General features: G+C 29.6%; 8 protein-coding genes and 1 long non-coding RNA gene across 11 annotated transcripts; 4 read left to right on the top strand and 5 right to left on the bottom strand.

Annotated features, from left to right (window-relative positions):
• Nucleotides 1-33: 33 nt before the first annotated feature.
• LOC128895900 (uncharacterized) lies at nt 34-1734 on the bottom strand. The gene is made up of 4 exons (XM_054158882.1): nt 1592-1734; nt 1317-1508; nt 1038-1225; nt 34-759 (listed from the first exon to the last, which is right to left on the bottom strand). The coding sequence occupies exons 1-4, from the start codon at nt 1664-1666 to the stop codon at nt 594-596; spliced, it is 621 nt and encodes a 206-aa protein (XP_054014857.1). The 5' UTR covers nt 1667-1734; the 3' UTR covers nt 34-593.
• Nucleotides 1680-2945, top strand: LOC128895901 (BLOC-1-related complex subunit 7). Of its 3 annotated transcripts, none has more exons than XM_054158885.1 (3): nt 1680-1819; nt 2444-2582; nt 2658-2945. In XM_054158885.1, exons 2-3 carry the CDS (start codon nt 2445-2447, stop codon nt 2835-2837), a joined length of 318 nt encoding a protein of 105 aa, XP_054014860.1. In that variant the 5' UTR covers nt 1680-1819; nt 2444; the 3' UTR covers nt 2838-2945. The 3 variants fall into 3 exon arrangements, with proteins under 3 accessions (XP_054014860.1, XP_054014858.1, XP_054014859.1); XM_054158883.1 differs by having other exon boundaries at nt 1687-1994; XM_054158884.1 differs by lacking the exon at nt 1680-1819 and adding an exon at nt 1995-2135.
• An 11-nt stretch (nt 2946-2956) lies between these two features.
• LOC128895899 (ubiquitin thioesterase otubain-like) lies at nt 2957-4954 on the bottom strand. The gene is made up of 5 exons (XM_054158881.1): nt 4794-4954; nt 4675-4727; nt 4024-4323; nt 3683-3883; nt 2957-3458 (listed from the first exon to the last, which is right to left on the bottom strand). Exons 1-5 carry the CDS (start codon nt 4834-4836, stop codon nt 3261-3263), a joined length of 795 nt encoding a protein of 264 aa, XP_054014856.1. The 5' UTR covers nt 4837-4954; the 3' UTR covers nt 2957-3260.
• A 547-nt stretch (nt 4955-5501) lies between these two features.
• On the top strand, nt 5502-6743 carry LOC128896043 (DNA polymerase epsilon subunit 4-like). Its single transcript, XM_054159179.1, has 2 exons — nt 5502-5990; nt 6195-6743. The coding sequence occupies exons 1-2, from the start codon at nt 5736-5738 to the stop codon at nt 6333-6335; spliced, it is 396 nt and encodes a 131-aa protein (XP_054015154.1). The 5' UTR covers nt 5502-5735; the 3' UTR covers nt 6336-6743.
• A 439-nt stretch (nt 6744-7182) lies between these two features.
• LOC128896040 (dnaJ homolog dnj-5) lies at nt 7183-12112 on the bottom strand. Its single transcript, XM_054159175.1, has 6 exons — nt 11903-12112; nt 10001-11534; nt 9422-9863; nt 9089-9304; nt 8784-9013; nt 7183-8700 (listed from the first exon to the last, which is right to left on the bottom strand). Exons 2-6 carry the CDS (start codon nt 11518-11520, stop codon nt 8574-8576), a joined length of 2535 nt encoding a protein of 844 aa, XP_054015150.1. The 5' UTR covers nt 11521-11534; nt 11903-12112; the 3' UTR covers nt 7183-8573.
• A 374-nt stretch (nt 12113-12486) lies between these two features.
• Nucleotides 12487-13876, bottom strand: LOC128896042 (uncharacterized). The gene is made up of 5 exons (XM_054159177.1): nt 13679-13876; nt 13455-13595; nt 13238-13348; nt 13093-13172; nt 12487-13036 (listed from the first exon to the last, which is right to left on the bottom strand). Exons 1-5 carry the CDS (start codon nt 13734-13736, stop codon nt 12896-12898), a joined length of 531 nt encoding a protein of 176 aa, XP_054015152.1. The 5' UTR covers nt 13737-13876; the 3' UTR covers nt 12487-12895.
• Nucleotides 13877-13990: 114 nt separating this feature from the next.
• LOC128896041 (calumenin) lies at nt 13991-15938 on the bottom strand. The gene is made up of 4 exons (XM_054159176.1): nt 15650-15938; nt 14753-15320; nt 14524-14639; nt 13991-14423 (listed from the first exon to the last, which is right to left on the bottom strand). The coding sequence occupies exons 1-4, from the start codon at nt 15749-15751 to the stop codon at nt 14235-14237; spliced, it is 975 nt and encodes a 324-aa protein (XP_054015151.1). The 5' UTR covers nt 15752-15938; the 3' UTR covers nt 13991-14234.
• LOC128896044 (uncharacterized) lies at nt 15641-17028 on the top strand. Its single transcript, XR_008461913.1, has 2 exons — nt 15641-15779; nt 15982-17028. It is a non-coding gene; the product is annotated as an uncharacterized LOC128896044 (long non-coding RNA).
• Nucleotides 17029-17720: 692 nt separating this feature from the next.
• LOC128895315 (tetraspanin-2A) lies at nt 17721-20127 on the top strand. Its single transcript, XM_054157807.1, has 5 exons — nt 17721-17807; nt 18900-19097; nt 19184-19360; nt 19636-19821; nt 19966-20127. The coding sequence occupies exons 1-5, from the start codon at nt 17721-17723 to the stop codon at nt 20041-20043; spliced, it is 726 nt and encodes a 241-aa protein (XP_054013782.1). The 3' UTR covers nt 20044-20127.
• Nucleotides 20128-20377: the final 250 nt, after the last annotated feature.

Raw genomic sequence — 20377 nt, 5'->3', positions numbered from 1 at the left:
TTATTATTATTATTATTATTATTATTATTATTATTATTATTATTATTATTATTATTAGTGAATTTAAACAAATTTAGCAAATCAATGAAAACATTTGGATAGGGAAATAAATATATGCATGATTCAAAACATTCTCTACTGGGCAATGCGTAATCAAAACTTACTTAATATTAAAATAATTTATAATAATTATGACATATTCATTTATAGATACAATTTATCAGTATGAGAATAATTTAATATTAGGATGCATATGAAATATTATTATTGTAGATGAGAAAAGTGTAACAAATTCTTATGTGTGCATTTCTTAGATGTATATAACTAAAATATTACTATTTTCATGTATTATCACCTTTTTATCATAATATCATAAAAGTAGTAGATAACGATTATTTATGAACTTGTCATATAATAGCAAATAATATAAAACATAATACTTAACTATATATAAAGATGGTCAAGGGTAAGGTAAAAATTTAATGTGAATTAATATACGAGTAGACAAAGATTTCAAGGATTACAAGACACAAATTCAAAAAAATAAGAGGAAAATTAATACTATTTTATGAATAACTTTTATTGGTTATTTTTTATTTCTTATGTTGACGTTTCTTCTTAAGTAATGTATAACGACGCCAAATGGATGCTCGTGTTCGTTTTAAAACTTTTGCCAAATCTGAATACTTCCGTTTTTCATCAAGGTTTTCATTGCATTCTAGATGATCTATAATCATTTTATCTTCCTCTGGAAGGAACCTTAATAATTTAAGTAAAATTAAGTATACAAATAAATAAATAAATTTCATTATGAAATAAATTGAACATTTTATATTCCCTGTATTTGTTTTTTAAAAAGTTGATATGAAGATACTTAAAATACAAAAGTTCAATACTATTGATATTAAAAATGTGTAAATATTATAATCTGCTTACAACAAAATATACATTTGTGCCTGAACTCCGTTTTATATATAATTCCTTGTATTTCCTAAATAATATAATGTTTCTTTATTTTTAAGAATTCAATATCTTACCTTCTTTGACAACGATCTGCATATAAATTTCTAAATCTGTGATATATGCTATACAAGGTTCTATGTGGTAAGCCATCTGCTAAAAATTGTACAAATTTTCGTCTTTCCCTTTTACTACGAATATATGATCTATTATTATCTCGTAGAAGTAAAAATGGATGAACGTTTGCAAACTCCCAATTATGCAACTATATAGAAAAATAAAAACATTTTTAAATTAATTACAAATAATATTATATTATATCAGAAATATATGAAAACAGTTTCATTGTTACAAACCTTACAGAATGATTTCCAGTTATCACTGATTATCTTATCTTCTAATGGGGAGTAACATCCCTTTTTAAGTGATGCAATTTTTTCAAATTTTTCTATTTCTTCATGTGTTGGAGGACGAGATCCAGCACGTGATTCAATTTCATGCTGTGGTAATACAGGATTTTTTAGTTGTATCGTTAAATTTCGTAGATGCTATAACATAAAAATTTGTTAAGTATCTTTATCCAAGATGACATGCATAGTATATACTAAAAAATTATTATTGAAAATAATACCTGTGCATCTGCTTCAGAGAGTTTATTTTGATAATTAATTTGTTGTGCGATCAAACTAACATCATCAAATGCCATCTTTCAGACAAAATAGATTTAATATACGTTATATTTAACCTGATTAAGGGCAGATTCTTTTCCTTGTTCTTTAAATGATACTATTGGACAATATGTATTTCAAATCGAATATACAAATACAACTCCATATGTTATTCGTTTATAATATTTAAGGTTAGTTCCTAAAAAGGGTTTGATGCACATAAGTATATAATATTTATATATGTATACCTATTGAAATACATATAGAAGTGTCTATAGATCCAAATTCTGTACTGGCAAACTGACATCAACTGGCATTTAACCACCAGCTGATTTTAGTTTCGATTATTCCACTTTAAACAAACACGTACGTATTTGGAGTTTGACATCCTTAGAATAACCTAAAAACTTAATCACAAGGACACATAATACATATACCTTACTCATAATCTATAATAAACATAAACAGCAATTTATGATGTATCTTAAGGGTGTTTGTAAAATGATGGTATTAAGAATTTTTTGTAGATCATTTTGTTGAGATTACAGTTATCATGAAATATAATATAATTTTATCAAATAAAATAAAATAAAGTTATACAAACATTTAGATAAAACGAAAACCTTTTTTATTCAAAATTTATAAGGAATTTTGAATAGATCGTTTTAATAGACTTAATTAAAACATAGAAATATACTAGTTTATAGGAACTATAATATCATATTAGGAACTATAATACAATAATATTATAATATTTTTAGAAAATTTAGAATGTTTTACTGATTCTTCTTCTTGCATGGTTGATTTTTATACAGTATGGCCTCAGCTTCAAGTACAAGCGCTCGTAGTTTATTTGTCGAGTCAAAAATGAGATTGGCCGATAGAGTGCAAGTTAATGTGAATAATATTGCTTCCCTTGCCAGGCAAATACAAAGAGGCTCAAAAAGCAGTGAAGTAATATCTTGCAAAAATTTTACATTGCGTTTATAAAAATGATTGATTCTTGTTCTAATTATGATACGCTTACAGGTATTAATGCACAGTGCAAAAAATTTTGCACAGCAAGAGCATAAGTTAGAAAATGCAGGAACGAATTTGAAGTTAGTTGATCTTATAGCTACACATTTAGACTATCAAATGGAATCCATGAGTGGGAGTTCTTTAATCTTAGAAGAAGTTACTGAGCAAGTACGTGCTATGCAAAGATAAATTATGAGTAATAAATTATATTATAAAACTTATAATGCATAGTTTATTGCATATCTTGTATGTTTATAAGTGAAATGTGAAGAATAATACTTGATATATATTGTTAAATTATTTGTTATTTATTTTATGTACTTAATTTATAATTTGAATTGCAAAACAATTTAATACAATTGACAGAAATTTGTTTAAATTCATACCTCTTTGAGAAGATATAATGCGTATGTAAATACCTTTGCTCTTTTACATAAAATTTCGTAGTGTACATTACAAAATTTAAATTAATTGCTTATAACTATAATATTATGAAATATTAGATCAAATAATAATTCTATAAAATTTTAATACATACACAAGTTATAATTTGCTAAATAATTAATCTTTGTCATGAAAGAGACTTTCCAAAGAGTTGTTATGCAAAATTTATCAAGGATAGAGAATGTCGTAATGGCCAGGACGATATAATAAATGTACTGCTGGAGTGGCACCATCAGGAAAATCATGTGCAGTTACTTCAGTTCCTGCACCTCGATCCATGTAACGAACTCGTACTCCAGTTCCTAAAGCAGTACTCATTGCTATAATGTGAATGTGATCAGATTCTTTGTACATTGGTTCCACTTCCTACAAAAATATATAATTAACATTTTTTAATAGTTCAAATAAAGTTGATTAAAATATCACATATATTAGTTAATATTTATTTTTATCAAGTCTTAGAGACAATATAAAATAATATGAGTTTAGTACTTTCGTATTAAAATGTAATTAGGTAAATAGTTTTCATTTATTATAGAACAATAGTAATAATAATTTATTATGTAACAAAAAATGCTTATAATGCTTACTTGATGGCAAAATTCTGAAATAGTACGTTCTCCTTCGATAAAATGTTGATAAAAATCAGCCTCACGTTGTAATTGACCAGATGTAATTAATCTAAGATATACAACAACATAGTCGGAATAACCTTGTTCATTGAAAAGTTTGTGTAATTCAATATAACTTGATTCTGCATCTCCTCCTACTTTATCGATTACCTCCATGAACTATAATACAAAAAAAAAAGAAAATATGTTTTTTAACATTCTAAGAGTATATATATTCTTCAAAATCTAACTGATTAATCATTTTTACAAGATCAAGTAATAAATTTGGTATTAATCTATTTATAATATTCTATATTTACCGTATCATGAAAGTCTTCGACTGTAAATTGGGGAAAACCTAATGCTACCAAATTGTCTTTACTTTTTAATGCAAGTTCACGAAATTTCTCATATTCATCTTTATTTCCAATTAGTTTCTCAAGATATGCATAACTAAAGGCTCTAAAAAAACAATTTCCATCTGGTCTAGTTCTTCTAATGTATGAATATTTTTGACCAAGTGCTTTAGCTTTTGAAAGATACACATCATCCTCTGTGTACTCACGCTCTAAGCTTTTTATTGATTCTTTTTCTCCGACTAGAGCAATAGATTCAGAAATCTGAAAAAAATGCTTTCTATAGGTTCTATAACTACAAATAAAATTTTAATATTTAAATATAGTAACGAATGTAATAAGCATCATTTCAGAACAATTTTTTGGAATTGTTTTCTTTTCAGAAGATACTATAACAATATTTAATTTAGAGATTATAATAATGTAATTAACTCCAAATAATTTAGTGAATATAAGTGTATCAAAAAATAGTACACAAGAGAGTAAAAATTAACATTAATGACATTTATTTAAAATTAAAAATCATAATCTGTAATTTACTGAAAAAATGATTTTTAAAGAACAAGATAGTTTTCAATACATCAATTTCAAAAATGACAGAGAATGAATATTAACCTCCTTTTCGATTCGCCTTTGTTGTTGAAGAATCAACTCATCTCGATTGACGTCTGCAATAAAACGAATATAATAAATTATATGTACATGTTTTGAAATTGTAGTTTATGTTTAAAAACCTGTATTTTCCGTTAACTGCCCTTTCAAAGATTTTTCTTCCATATTTCAAGAGATTTTCATAAATTTTGAAATGACTGTCAAATTACCAGTCATAAATAAAAGTCCGATGTCCATGTGGAAATTGAAACGACATTACCATCGTATTAAAATGCTTTAGATTGGCAACCGTGTTTCTTGAAATGGTGTATGTTCATCTAGTAAAGAAGAAAACATGAGTAAACTAAAATCACGTGATTACGACAAAATCTCATTGGTCTATTGTCCTTTGTCCAAGTGTATACTATATAGATCGTTGTTATTTAGTATATTTTGAAATATACTTTTATTCGTATTATTGGATTTGATATCTTTATATATTTTCTTTTATTGACTTATTGATAACTATGATCTAAAATTACATTTATATTCAGAGAAAAGTAGAGAATTTATGGTTTGAATTCATTCATGTCGGTGGCGACATCTACCTGTGCAAGGTGGAAACTATTTCACGAAAAACTTGGGCGGTTCGCTGAGAGATGGCGCCACATTTTCGTGTATTTTTATTTACTTAAAAAATTTAATATCAGTCAATTATTACTGTACAAAACAACAATTAGAAGTGGAATTATGGTGATTGCGATGTAAAATTATGAGAGAAAAGTAAAAACTGTGAATATATGTGAAAAATTAGTTCGGTTGCTGCCGCTAGATGGCGATACCATTGCGTATCCATTAAGTGGCGTTTGTGCTTTTGTGTATAGTGAAATATAAATGCAATGAATGTTATAAATAATAAAGTATAATTTTTAACAACTATGGTACTGCTCATTCTTCTGGAACAATTATGCATCCCATCCATTATTTATGGCTGGTTGAATTCTTTTTGGAACACCCATAGAAATAATAGGAAGGCTCTAGGCTAGCCGCTCATGGTTATACGTGTAGTCATAGGATCAATGTAAATGAATGTAAACATGGCAAATTTTGAAAACGAAGGGAGTTCATACATAGAAGAATTAAACAATAATAATGTTAGTACTGGAGGAGAAAATTCTCAGGATTCTCAAGAAGAAATCGAAAATAATACCCGTACCGATGAAGAACACAAAGAAAAACTATCAAAATTACCATTAGGTCGAATTAAAACAATTATAAAAATGGATCCTGAAGTGAACATGGTTAACCAAGAAGCCGTTTTTCTAATTGCGAAATCAACGGTAATTATAAACTAACTATTATATATTGATATTTATTCAATTAATTCACATCTTTGATATTCGATTATTAAATTACATTTCATGTGTATGAACCAAACATGTACAACAATGATAAAATAATTCAGTGAATGGGATGTCAGGACAACTAATACGAGTAAATATAAATATTTCGTGTTAATTTATTAACGTTACTTTTAATTACAGGAATTGTTTATTGATTCACTTGCTAAAGAATCTTATAAACATACTGCACGAATGAAAAAAAAAACTATACAAAAACGAGATGTAGAAAGTGCAATTAATAATGTTGATGCACTTGTATTTTTAGAAGGCACTCTCAAATGACACTTGTTGACAGAAATTTTATGTCTAATATAACATAATAATAATATTATTTTTGTATCTCTGTAAAAGAAGTTGTATTTTTATGTTAAAAAAGACAATTAATAAATATTGTAAAATATTTAAATGTTATTTCAATTTTTGTGATATATATATATATATATATATAACAAATGTACAAGAGTTGAACCAGTAGGAGATATTGTTGAGTACAATTCGTAAATGAAAATGATATTCAAACTTCATTGAATTATGCTGTGTTAATTTAATTACAATAAATAAAGTTTTTGGATAAAAGATACAAAAAGTTCATAAAAATTACATAAAGGCGTTTTATTATGAATTTTGAAAGACAAAGACATAGTTTTTAATTTCTTTATGAAACAGAGACAACGGTATTGGTTGAAAATATTTAATTATATTTATACTAATATTTATAGACTGTATGTCTAATGTGTATGTTTTTATTGTAAAATTCATTGAATAGACATTCATATGATTTCATTTGCATATACAAAGAATTGCACAATTTTATTATAATACAAATAAAATGTATAAATAAAACTTTTTAATAACGTACAGATTAATACATTTTTTTAAATCTTGATTGAAAATGTCAAAGAATATTCACATGAAATTGAGTATTTTAAACATTTCTATCTGCTACGTAACTTATGGATAATAGAAAAAAATCAGTCTTACTTCATGTATGCCAATCATGTTTAGTTTTTATATGCTACCAATTACAAATGTTCAGAGATCATAACTCATACTAAATAATAGTGATATAGAAACATATGTCAAAAGATACAGATTACTACTTGTATAATATATACATCAATTACATGCGGAGGTTACTATTATAACTTCAATCAAAAATTGAACAAACTTAAAAGATTATCAAATTTATATAATATGTAATACAATTTTTTATTATTTATTTTTATTTTAATATTTATTATTTGATTATGTTTACAGAAATAGACACCCGGTCTGGTAGAAACACGTGCAGAAAGGCTCTTACAATGGACAAATGAACAAAATGAAGAAAAGGGCTCCGTTTGTTGTTGGTGTAGTACACCATAAATTATACTCGCCAGGGACCAAAGATATTCCGAAAGTTAAAAAACCACCTACAACTCCGAAAAGAGTTACGAGAGTCACCCTCAAAAGATTGATGTTGAAAACTCAACAAACAAAACAAGTATCTCGACAAGACAGTAAAAAGAAAGAGGAGCAAGAGTTTTTATTTGAACGAGTTGACCCACATAGTATGACATCCAGTGTAGTAAGTAAATTTGTGCTCCCGTCTTCGAGATTGACAAGAGCAAGTACAAATAGCAGCACTACAAAATTTACAAAGGAAGAAATTGCATTAGCAACAATTAATAAGAAAGATGATAACAATTCCTCAGAAAAGAGCTCGAATGACGCTATCATATCTGATAAAGATAGTAATGAGAAAAAAAAGAGAAGAATGATGAATCACTTAATAATAATATTACAGAACCAAATAAACAATTTAATAATAGTATTAAAGAAGTTGATTATAATGCTAAAAGTGCACTGTCTTCCTCAAAGTACTACTACTTGTCCTACTTTCTTCTCCTTTTATTAATCCAATTCGCAATCTGTATTATTAAGATTTATATTATGAGTGTAATATGAAAATGTCTCGTAATCTACATAGTTTTCATCATGTTTTAATTTAGAATTAATTTCTTTCTCCTCTAAAATTTAATTCACAATACGTTTTTACTACATTTAATACACTGTACTATTACGGAACTTTATATTTTAAATAAATTTAAAATGTATATTTTGTTATTCTAGGAAAGTACAAGCAATTTTCACGTAGAAGTCAATGATTAAAATACTTTTTAAATCATTTTTCTAACATTAACACACTTCTTAAATAAGCTTTACCTTGCGTCATTTTTGCTATACTAAACTTTTATCATTACAATCAAAATAAAAATCAAGTTATTTTTAATGACAACAAATATGTTACCGAGACATACCTATATGTATACTTTTTAAAATTTGTCTTATATAATTTGAATATTGTGCTGAAGTCACTGAATATTACTAATATTCAGATTGATCTAATTTATTTGGTTATTATTGAAATTTGATTCAAGGAAAGAATATGAAAATTCATCGGAGAAGTATGTATGGATATTACTGTATAATCATACATGAAGGATACTAAAAGATTAGGAAGTAACTTGCCATTATTTTTTACTTCTTACGTTTAGCTTTACGTCGCTTACAATCTCTAAAGGAGTTTTGATCTCCTGGTGCGCTTGAAGTTCCGGTTTTGCTGTGATTGTACAGATTATTTAAAAAGTCTTCAAAGTCTGCTTCGCTGTTCAAAAACGAAAAATAACTTGTTCAACAAATGTAAACAAAAATAGAACGTTTTTCATTAAAATTGTAAAATAGTGATACCTCGTATTTGGGTCTATTTGTTGCCGTTTTTTACCACTAGTGGCTGTTTGCGATGGTGGTCGTTGGCCTAAGACGATTCTGTACTGTACGCTATGAGTATTTGCTCTCAGATGTTTTAAATTACCAGCTTGACAAGCTGCCCAATCAGTGACATCGTATACTGCTCCTTCCATGCATGCATAATAATGCCAAAGAAAACCCATTAAACGAGATTCTGCCCAGATGTCTCCCTATTTAAAATTTTAATAATCTTTTTAAAAGTACGCTTTTGTGAGTTTTCATTTAAAATCTGCTTTAATAGTTACTTCTTTCGCACTATGACGTATTTTACATTGAGCACAAAATCGTGCTGCATAACAAGGACGTTGTGTAGGAATTCTTTTGTGCCTCAGGCCACAATTTGTACACCTTATTGTATTTGCTGCTTGTTCCATTTTTCTGTGAAGCTGAGAGAGTAAATCGCTCAGTTCACCCCAAGCTGCTTCTACTTGTCTTGTTTGGTCAAATGCTTGTCTACGTTCCTAAAAAATATTAAAAATGTATTTAATTTATATTGCAAGTACATGTCTAAAAGTAAAATTTTTATTTTATGATTAATTTTCATCACAGTTTTATTATTATACATATAAAAATAGTACCGGTTCACCAATTATATCAAAGGCATGTACAAGTATTTTGAATGCCTCCTCTGCACCAGGTTGATTATTTTTGTCTGGATGAACTAAAAAAGCTTGCCTCTTATAATACTTTTTAATATCATCATCTGAACACGTTGGTGTTACACCAAGTATACTGTAAGGATCTTTTCCTTTACAAGCTAATAATCTCTTCATAGCTTCTTCACCAGTACTAGGTAATGCAATATTAGTTTCAAGACCACCACGTATCCAGTTACTATTTTCTTCTTTTTCTTCGCTTTTAGCTTTTATTTTACGCCAAAATGCAAATTTACTATTTCCAAACCAATTATCTAATTGTTTACCAACAGCATTTAAGATTCGAATTTTTGAAAATGTTACAGCTATGTAAATCCATGAGTATTTCAAATATAATATGGTATGATACCATCCACATTTAAAACTAAAACAAAAATGTAGAAATATTTGAACACATTTCTGATATCCATGAAGCATTTCAAATATATTCATTTAATCTTATTATGTGTTATGAAATATAAATTATAATAACTTATATTGCGTATATTAAATATTACTTACAGTTGAATAATAAGATTAGCACTCATACTAACTACGTCAGATACTAAATGTAACAACCAATGAAATATTTTTAATCCAATTTTACACCAACGACTGGCATATTTATTTAAATTTTTACACAAATCTTTCACTGGGGATTCTCTATTCTCTCTTCTCCGATTTCGTTGAGCTTTTTTAATCTGCTGTGCTTTTTCAGCTTGAAAACGTTTACAGTTCTTTTCTTTAGTAACTTTCTTTTCTTCTTTATTTGTTTTATTTACAACTTGTTGGTTCTTTTCCATTTTTTCAGGAGAAACAGTTTGACTGGAAGTATTCATTGTGTTCAAGTTGTTATTTATTTGTATAGGTCGTTTAAGAAAATTTCCAATTGATTTTGAATTACTATTTTGAACTTTTGAATTATTAAGTGTTTCTCCTTTTTCTGTCTTCTTAGCTGTTTTAGAAACTTTTTTCTTTTCAAATTGATTCGATCTATCAAAAGTATTTATTTCATGAGATTCAGTTTGCGAACCAAGGTTATCTAATGACACCCAACGTCTTGGAAGGTTTGAATTATTCTTTTCTAAAACTTTCCGTGGTACTTGGATTTTTGGAGAATTGTGATCATCACTTCCAGATGAATATTGCCTCTTTAATACTGCAGATTTGGATTTATTCTTCGAATTTTTATTGGAAATCTTCTTACTTGTAGATTCAGGTTTCGGTTTTGTAGATTGAACTGTTAATGGAGATGGAGGTGTTGGAGCAGATTTTGTCAGTACATCGGAATATGAAGGTCGCATAGGTTTCACTTCTGCTACTACACGAGGCTTTTTATGTTGTGTGTCTGTGGAACATCTAGGTAGCTCATCAGGTTCTCTTATTTCTATGTTCAATTGTGGTACTGGTGTTACATTTGGAGACCCACCAAAGGGACTATAGGTTCCAGATTGATTTGGTACCCAATTACCAACTAAATTGTCAATTAATTGTTTTCCATTGAAATTTTGAGTTGGTAAATCAGATGGTACTGTAATATGGCGATCATTAAATAAACCATATTCTCGATCAATCATATTTTGATTTCTATATGATGTTATATTTGAAAGTTGACATTGTTCTGCCATGAATTGAGAAGCATTTCCATAAATTACATTGATATAATTGCCTCCTCCGACATCAATTGTACCAATCAAGTCATTATTTTCATTTATACCTAAATGATTAACCGTTTGCGATGGAAAATAAATTGATTCAGCTGCAGAATCATAACTTGACATATCTTGCATATAAAGAGGAGAACTCATCGGAGTCATTGATTGCATTGTAGGTGGATTAGACTGCGGAGTTTGACTAGTGATATAATGTCTTGTCTGACTTGAAGAATAATCTCCCCAATTATGAGACGTAGCTTGTTGTTGATTTACACCAAATTGGACATAATGACCATTGGAACTTTCTAAATCAGCAGTCATAGCTTCAATAATTTTATCTAAAGACATACGTTTAAAGCCTGAAGGTGACTGTTGTTGTTCTGCCATATTGTGGTAGATTTCTATAAGAAAAAAAAGATTTATGTTTAAGATCTATATCCATGAATATATGACAAAACATTGTTCAACTATTCACATATAAAAGATAACATTTTACAGTGGAACGTGTTCTACAAAACCTAAGCATTTCTCATACTAATGTGAATAAACTATACTGCAATTGGTTTTTTTTTTAAACGTAGGTAACTTGAAATTATTTACGGATCAGATGCAAATGCAGCGTAACAAAATTCGAACAATAAAGAAATACCATTAGTGTAAAGTAATTCGATTTGAATTGTTGGTGGTATATAAATTGATTCTGCACAGTTTAATAACCTAAAACGAATGTTTCTCTGCGACACAGCAGGTGTAACGATGCAATACTTACATTCATCGGCAAGTATATCACCGTTGAATATCCGTTTACATTGTATTTAAAACAAACGGTTTTTTAACGTATCGCAAAGAAAACATCATACTTAAGTGATATGTGCAATTTTAAACTATATACCATGCGGTTAATACAAATTCAGTCACAGTATTTGTCCGTGGTCCGCACTACCATCAGATTCATAAACGGATCATATAAATAGTTTTCTTTCTGTATACATACATCCATATGCATATATATATATATATATATATATATATAATACTGTTGCGAAAAGTTCCTAGATAAACGGATATGTCCAATTACTGGAACCGTTATGGCTTCAATATATAGAATCTTAATATAATTCTCATTAAAGAATATTTATTTCTCGTATATTAAAGTTTCATCAAATATATTGTTGGAAACAATCAAACAATGTTATACCTGAATTATTTGGAAACTGATAAAAGCATCGTACTTTTTACTAGAAATGCATACTTATTATTACTAGTTCAATGCATTTCTCGCGTTCGTCTTTTAAAATAGGCTCGCATATTTTGTTACATATTTTACAATAATAATAAAGACATAATTTGATATCTCTTTTGTAAATTATGAACATTTATATATCTGAAAATAATCGAATGACGTTGAAAACATTTATACAATTCTTCGTTTCATCAATGAATAAAACATCGATGTTTGATGACAATATAAATTCTTAGTAAAATACTTTGATTTTACAAACATTTCTGTGTAATCTTCTTTTATACAATTTTTATCAAAATAGTTTAATCTTATTTCATAATGATCGATGTATTTTTAATATTTATTTTATTTATTTCCTTAATTTTCAAATCTTTTCATGTTAAAAAAAATGTTTAATTTGGCAGGTTACATACTTTATTTGTTATTTTTTTTATCTTAAACAGTCTAATGAAACGAAATTAAAAGTAAACAATGTATGAGTACATATGGTATATTACATATAGATCATTTTTAACCATGTTAATAACTTGATTTCATGAATACAAATACTAAGCTTATAATTGTTATGATAATAGAGTAATTTGTTCTTATCGATCCATTACAAGGCTCACTATTTTTCTTTGGTTTGCAGGCACAAGTCTCAATTGTATAACCAGCCACCTATAGAAGCATGTTTAGTATATTTTTATTATATATTACTTAAAAAAATGATGTACCTTTTGTTCGTAGCATCCTGATGTAAGAGGTGTCACTTGATCTTCTACTACTTTACCACAAAATAAGGATGTATTTTTAACTGTAATTAAGTTTAGCTCTTTAGAACATATTTCTTGTTTTGTAATTTAAGTGTAATATACTTACTGGCATTATTATATACATAAGTATATTTTATACAAACATTTCCAGGCCCTGAAGCACAAAGCATAGATTTGTCTTGTTCTTCCCAGATTTTAGTTGTATTTGGTGCATCATCTAAAATTTGTAATTTTCATTATTGTTCCTCTAATTATTAATTAGAATTTAATACAAAAGTATATCAATTCTTTGTAAATGTAACATTCATTTTTATGATAAATACCTGAAATGATTAAAGGGTCTATACAGGGAACATTTTTATAGATCGTATGATTACATTTTGTATCATCAGATGTACTATTATTTGGTAATGCAACCTGATTTTGCCATGTAAACGAAAAACAGTATGATTTATCATCTAAAGCTGTTATAAATTAGGTGTTTAAAACATTTTCAATTAATTTTTGTTTAGATTTTAAGAAGTTTAAATGTTTTACGTATAATTACCGAATATTATAGACACAGCACATATAATTAAAAATAAACTTAAAATAATTTTCGTCATTTTGAAACAGTCAATACCTGATTCCGATCGGCTCAGTTTAGAAATGAAATTTATCTGATAAGAATAATCGCCGTTGCATTGTAGTGATATATCGTTTATCTTATAGCGCACTTATACTATAATATCACACTAGATCGTAATATACAAAGTGCAACCTTAATCATCTACGTATAAAGTGTACAGAAACACTTACTGCTACTAGCAAATATACGCACGTGGTATCAAAATACTTTTTATTCAATTAAAAAGGATAATATTAAAAATATTTGCAATTTATTAAAAAAGCTAACACATATTTACATTTTTATAAGATATAATGCTATTTAGTGGCAATGTCATGAGGTAAGTAAAAATCAGCCGTTATAAAAAGGATTCTTAGCCTACTGATAAAGATAAATATCCTTTGCAAATGCTTTATACATTTTGTTTTTGTTCTCTCAAAGATGTTTTTCTGTTTATTTATAAAAGTATTATTTGGAAATGAAGCAAGAAATTTGGTTAAAACTCATCATGCCTAGCTAATGCTTCTCCAAAATCTGTGGCTTGAGAACCAACAAAGATATCATATTTTTCTAATATTTCTTCTTTTGTAAGTTTTTGGTCTGCATCAGTGTCTGCTTCAAATATTAAGTGTCGAGATTCAGCTTCCGCATGATCAAAATCAGCTGGAATAATCCAAGTTTTGACCTATAAAAAAATAAGAAATTTATTTAAGTTTACCTTTTTGATATATTCTCTTGGCAGAATATTAGCTCCTATTTAAAAAAATTAAATATATCTTTCTTACCTCGTCAAAATCTAAGAAACCATCACCATCCTTGTCTCGATACATAGAAAATTGTTCTTTCTCATTTTTCACCCATTCTGGTTCCTCTTCACCTTCTACACCTTCGTACATATCACCTGTAATAAAATATATAGTATTGTTTTTTTATTAGAAATATTATAAAGAAAGAATAAAAGGACAATGTTTTTAATAATTTTATACAAGATATTATATGGTATTAGATACATACCAATATACTCTGAGAGAGATATTTTGCTATCTCCATCTTTGTCAATGTCTTCCATGGTTTCCAATACTACAACATCTTTCATATGATCTGCTTCTTCTGCATGAAGAAAAGCAGCAAACTCTTCCTTTGTTAGAGCATCATCACCATCTAAATCTGCAGCTGACCAACGTCTACGATCTTTTTTAAGCATAGCTACATACGAAAAGGAACTGTCTTTAGATTTTTCATGATTTTCTGCTTCGTGTTCATCCATGTCTCCATAAACCATTCCCATGTACTCCGTCCATGGAAGTTTTTCTTTTTCTTCTGGATTGTGAGATTTCCATTGACGTTCAACATTATCTCGTATATAACGACGTTGTGTGTACAGTATCCAATCTTTAAGCTCTTCTCCAGTGACATAACCATCCTTATCCTTGTCTATTTTATCAACTATTATTCCTAGTCTTCGGGTACTTTCTTCAGGAGTAAGTTGATCAAAAGTCTTTGCCTCTTCGCCAAGAAACGCTTCATGATCATAGGCTGCATTATGTTGAGAATTAATGTAGTGCTCCTCTTCACTTGGCTCCTAAGGTAAAAGTTATTTACTTCTATTTGGTAACAATTGTTATGTTAGTGTTCCTTATTTAGAAATAAGAGAAAATTTTGACATGTCGAGATATATATATAAAAATGATTAGAGAACACTTCGAAGTAATGTCTATTCTTACAACTAAACTTAAATGCTACAAAGTATACAATATAAAATTCTTTGAACGTATTAAGTAAGGTTATGCATAAACATTCGTATTTTTGTTATTAAAGCGGGAAATTTTATCTGTTTAACGATCAAATATGAAGAGTTCTCGGCGGATGGACTTTCGAAAAGTTTCGTGTATTTCAAAATTAAGGACGAACCTTATTGATGACTCGCGACTTGTGTTCGTTTTCCGGCTTCGGGATCGCCGTCGCCAACACGGAAAAACCAATCAGAATTTGGAGAAGCATGAATATTTGCATAATTCACGTAAACACCGGACGAACAAAGGTAAAAAAAAAATCGATGAAACAATGAAAGAAAATTGTTCTGGTTCCGCGCGCTGAGAAATCACAACGGTGATTTTTGCGAACGAAATCTTAGAAGCTCCCGTTTAGCTTACTCAACTTCCACATCAGCAAAGCTTTAATGTCTTGCTCAGCTCGACGCTGTATCCATGTATCCCCACTTCCTAGCTACATATTCATTTCAGAAACCATTTCTGATGGTGATGCTGGAACGCCTTTGCTCCATATCGCTAACATCATTGCATGACCGAGATAGACTCGAGGATGTTGGATGGTCGATCGCCTAACGAATCAACCAGCCTATGATTACGCGTGGCTGGGCCACGTAACCACCAGCAAACGAATTGTTTACAAAATAATTATTTAAAATCGGATTTAGTAGTGATCACCTATTGGATTATTTCATAAAATAATAAAGCATCGATCGTTAGGTCGGCGGAGAGGGCTGGAGGGGGACTAGATAGGACCTATTGCTTCAGAAGTCCTAGCGCGGTCATCGTTTCTAGGAAATGACAGCAGCACAAAAATTAATATTCGGTGGATTAAGAGCAAATAAATAGCAAATAAATATGGCGCAAAGATGGCATTGATGTCTTTGTTATGTCTTATGATACAACATGTGGCTACGTTAGCTTAATATTAAGCTAGAGCAGCCACAGTTTTTCGAAAACGACTGGGGCAAAAAAATTAGTTCTTTGGCAAATAATTAGCAAATAAATAGCAAAAAAATATCGTGTTAATTTAGCATTGGCCATTTGAAATGGCTACGCCAGCTTAATATACGCATAGCATGTATTAATTTGAGAATGAGTAGAGAATAATATAACAAAAATTTGAATGCGTTTTATATTAAGTATCGCGGATTGTATATTATAATGTCCGTCAGGTTGAGACTTGGGTTAATTACGCAGTATGCGGTTAACTTATTATCGTCACAGTTAATTAAGAAGATGTCGTTTTCTAGCTAGAAAAAGACAACGCACTCGCAACGTGTATTCTGTATGTATCCGCAGCCCTAAGTCTAATTTTAGACTCTAAATCTGTAACGATATTTCAATTTCCTGTGGAAGTTTACAAAGTTGATAGTTCAAATTTCATTCGCCCAACGCAAGAGTAACCATTCTTATAATTTTATATAATTTTTTATTAATATAATTATATTAGGGTGTTTCTATTTAAATGTTCTACCTTGTATAATGGAATATTAAATGAAATAAAAAAGTCTAAAACTCCTCCTGCTTAATTTATTATAATATAATTACATGTATTAAACATCTTTCCACAACAGATATATGTATTGTAATAAATATTAAAATAACAATTATTATTTTGTAACTGAATAGAATTTACCAATCGACGTTTTATTATTAATAAACGAGTTAAGAAATTAATTCACATTCATATTTTTATTCCTTGTATCGAATATTATATTTTGCCCATGAATTTTTCAAAATGAAATTTTCACGTGTTCATATGTACCGTCTCGCTTCCATTAACAGCAGTAGAATTGATTTTTTTCGTCAAGAATTGTAGCAATAAAAGTAACAATAATTATTGTAATCAAATTTAGGTAAAAGAATAATAATGCCAGATTAATGTCAAACCCTGACGAATGACTGTCATTCTACTCCCCGAAACCTGCTTCTTTGGTGACAATTTTCAGTAATGCGAATGAGTCACTTGGAACGATTCTTTTATCTAGGACGTGCTTATCCAGTTATCTTATATTTGTCGCCGATAAAGAGAATACTAGGTGGAGGTTCAGGTGCCCGTTGTTGGATACGAGCATAACTACGGTGTCTACGTTTTGATTAAATCTCATTGAGTGATTCTTTTAAAGAAGAAAGAAATTCAATTGTTGTTTCCAGTTGGATTATCTATATTATAGAACGTACGAGTGTGTTGAAACCGATCGTGTTAAACAATGGTCGGCAAAACTACCGGGCCCCAGTTGGAGCAACGAATTCAATGTATAAAATTTACCATCTTCTGCTTAAATGCCATCATATGGGTGAGCGCAAAAAAGTGAAAACATATACGATAGGATTTAATAAGTGACATAAAAGCAAGCATTTTAGACGATTTTGTACTTTACAGACTTCCGCACTCCCTTAATCTAAATTACTCTTATTAATGGGACGTCTCTTTATGCTAGGTTTTTATATTTTTCTTTTTTTTTTTTTTTATTTTATTTTTGTGGTTCTCCATATAAGTGTCTTCTTATTTTTCAAATGCTACTTCCATACTACGATTGAGTAATCGAATGCGCTTGTTATGCAAGGAGATAATTTCTGTCCAGTGAATGATCTAAATGTGTGTGCGATGACCGTTTAGATAGAAAAAATTTCTTTTTGCAATATACACATATACTTTTATTACATTCGAACAATGTGAGTCAGAACGCGGCGTGCTAATCGTATCAGTGTTTATCAGCGTGACGAATACGAGGCTGCTAAAGAATTAAGAATTTGAAGATTGTAGTATCCGATAAAGCCCATGTATCGCGTCTTCCTGTGTTTCTGTAATTTATTTCGACTTGGGCAAATTTGCTTTCGATGAACTCCTGTATCCGATTTTATAAGCACTAAATAATAATGCATAAGAGTTCGAATTCGAACAATTTAATTGACATGTAGTTAAAATTCCAATCTCGGAAGAGTCTACAAATAAAATGATCGTGAAAATGATGTATACGCGAGCAATATATAATTCTAAAATTAAAAGACACAGTGACGATTGGTGGCATGTCCGAAACATTTATTATAAATAATGACTAATTTTCTATCCATCTTGATCTTTAAATTCACAAGCAATAATTTCATCTATATTTTCTAATCTTTGTTCTTCCCTATTACCATCACTTCTTTTCAAACGGTGGACATTGATAGAAAGGAGGAGTAGTGATTATTCGTAAATAGTTTTCGTTAATAAATTTATCGTTTGAAAATAAGTGGAAAGCGGGAAGTAATGGCGGTGTCGATCCAATGCGTCCAAGTTCAATTGAAATTTAATTTCTTTGAACAGAAAAATAGTTTGGTTAGATATCGAATGAAATTATTCTTTTCTTAACAGCGATTGAAATTTCCTATGTATTTGTCATTAGTTGCTCGGCATCTCGATGTTTGGATTGTGCATGTGGCTGAGGCTGGAATCAGGATTCCAAGAATGGGTCGAATTTCTTGATATATATGAATTTTACATCGGGATTTACATCCTACTCGCGGCTTCAATATTCATCGTAATAATCACATTCGTCGGTTGTGGAGTCACGCTTATGGAGCACATCATTGGCCTCTTCGTTGTAAGGCATATATATGTATTATATTAAATCACTCTATTAATTATTTTGAATCGATCACGTTAATGTTACAAATAACAAGTTTTTAGTATGTAGGTTTACAATTATTCTGCTACGCTATCGGCTTGGTGGGGACAGCGATACTCCTGGACTATTCTACCTATGACAGCAAAATTCAACCGCTTATACGGCGTTCCATGACCGCGCTGATAAATAAATACAGCGACGAAAAAACAACGTTCATTTTGCAAATTATTCAAGAAAGCGTAAGATGACGTACACACTATTAAAAGAAGAATATACGATATTATTGATAATTAATTAAATGATTTTACGAAATTTTATATAGTTTACACAAAAATACTTTTATTAGTCGAAAAAAGCATCGGAATCGTTCTATGTTTTATAGACTTCGAAATCAATTCTTAAAGTGTTGTTAATTTCTCGGTCGTCACACCAGGAAAATCCCTTAAAATAGTTACCTAGGTGATCTGTCTCAAATACTCCACCTTGTACAACGATACGAAAATGTTTCAAATAGATCGGTTGCTGTGGTGCTGATGGCCCAATGGATTATTTGAAGTTGAAGAAACCTCTTCCCAACGAATGCAGAGACACCGTTACTGGGAATGCTTTCTTCTATGGCTGCGTTGAAGAGATTTCGTGGTTTCTAGAAGGCAGGTCAGGATGGCTTGCTGGTCTGGCATTGGCACTATGTTTGCTTCATGTAAGTATCGCAATACTTGTAAAAAAAGGCAATAGCGAGCAAATATTGTATCGCGATTGGTCCTGATCGTGTTCAAAGCTCTGAAGCACTTTTCCGAAGTTCGCTGAATAATTCGTTGCCTAATAATAGATTAAATGTTTACAGGTAATAATAGCTGCGCTCACTCTGGTGCTTGTACGGGCAATCAAGAAAGAAGAGCAGTCTGTTACGTTCAAACGTTAATGTTCGCTCGTTTTTCAACGTGCGTTATAGAAATCAGACTGCGGATCTTTATTCAAAATAAAATTTTAGCTTTACATTCAATAATTTTTTATATATTGCATACAGTGTGCATTCTGTTCTTTTTCGCACATTTAAATGTTCTGTAAATGCATAAGCATCCTCGGGCTACAAATTAGTTTACGTTTCTTAGCAGATTCGAGGATATAGGTTCGTGAATCGAATTTTCGAATGTTCGTATATTCACTAAAATGGATTTGCGATTCAATTAACAATACATTTAAAGAAGACTCTCTCTCTCTCTCTCTCTCTCTCTCTCTCTCTCTCTCTCTCTCTC

This window comes from Hylaeus anthracinus, unplaced genomic scaffold (genome assembly GCF_026225885.1).
Source record: "Hylaeus anthracinus isolate JK02 unplaced genomic scaffold, UHH_iyHylAnth1.0_haploid 5, whole genome shotgun sequence".
Lineage (NCBI taxonomy): Eukaryota > Metazoa > Arthropoda > Insecta > Hymenoptera > Colletidae > Hylaeus > Hylaeus anthracinus.
This window is presented reverse-complemented; position numbering and strand designations above follow the sequence as displayed.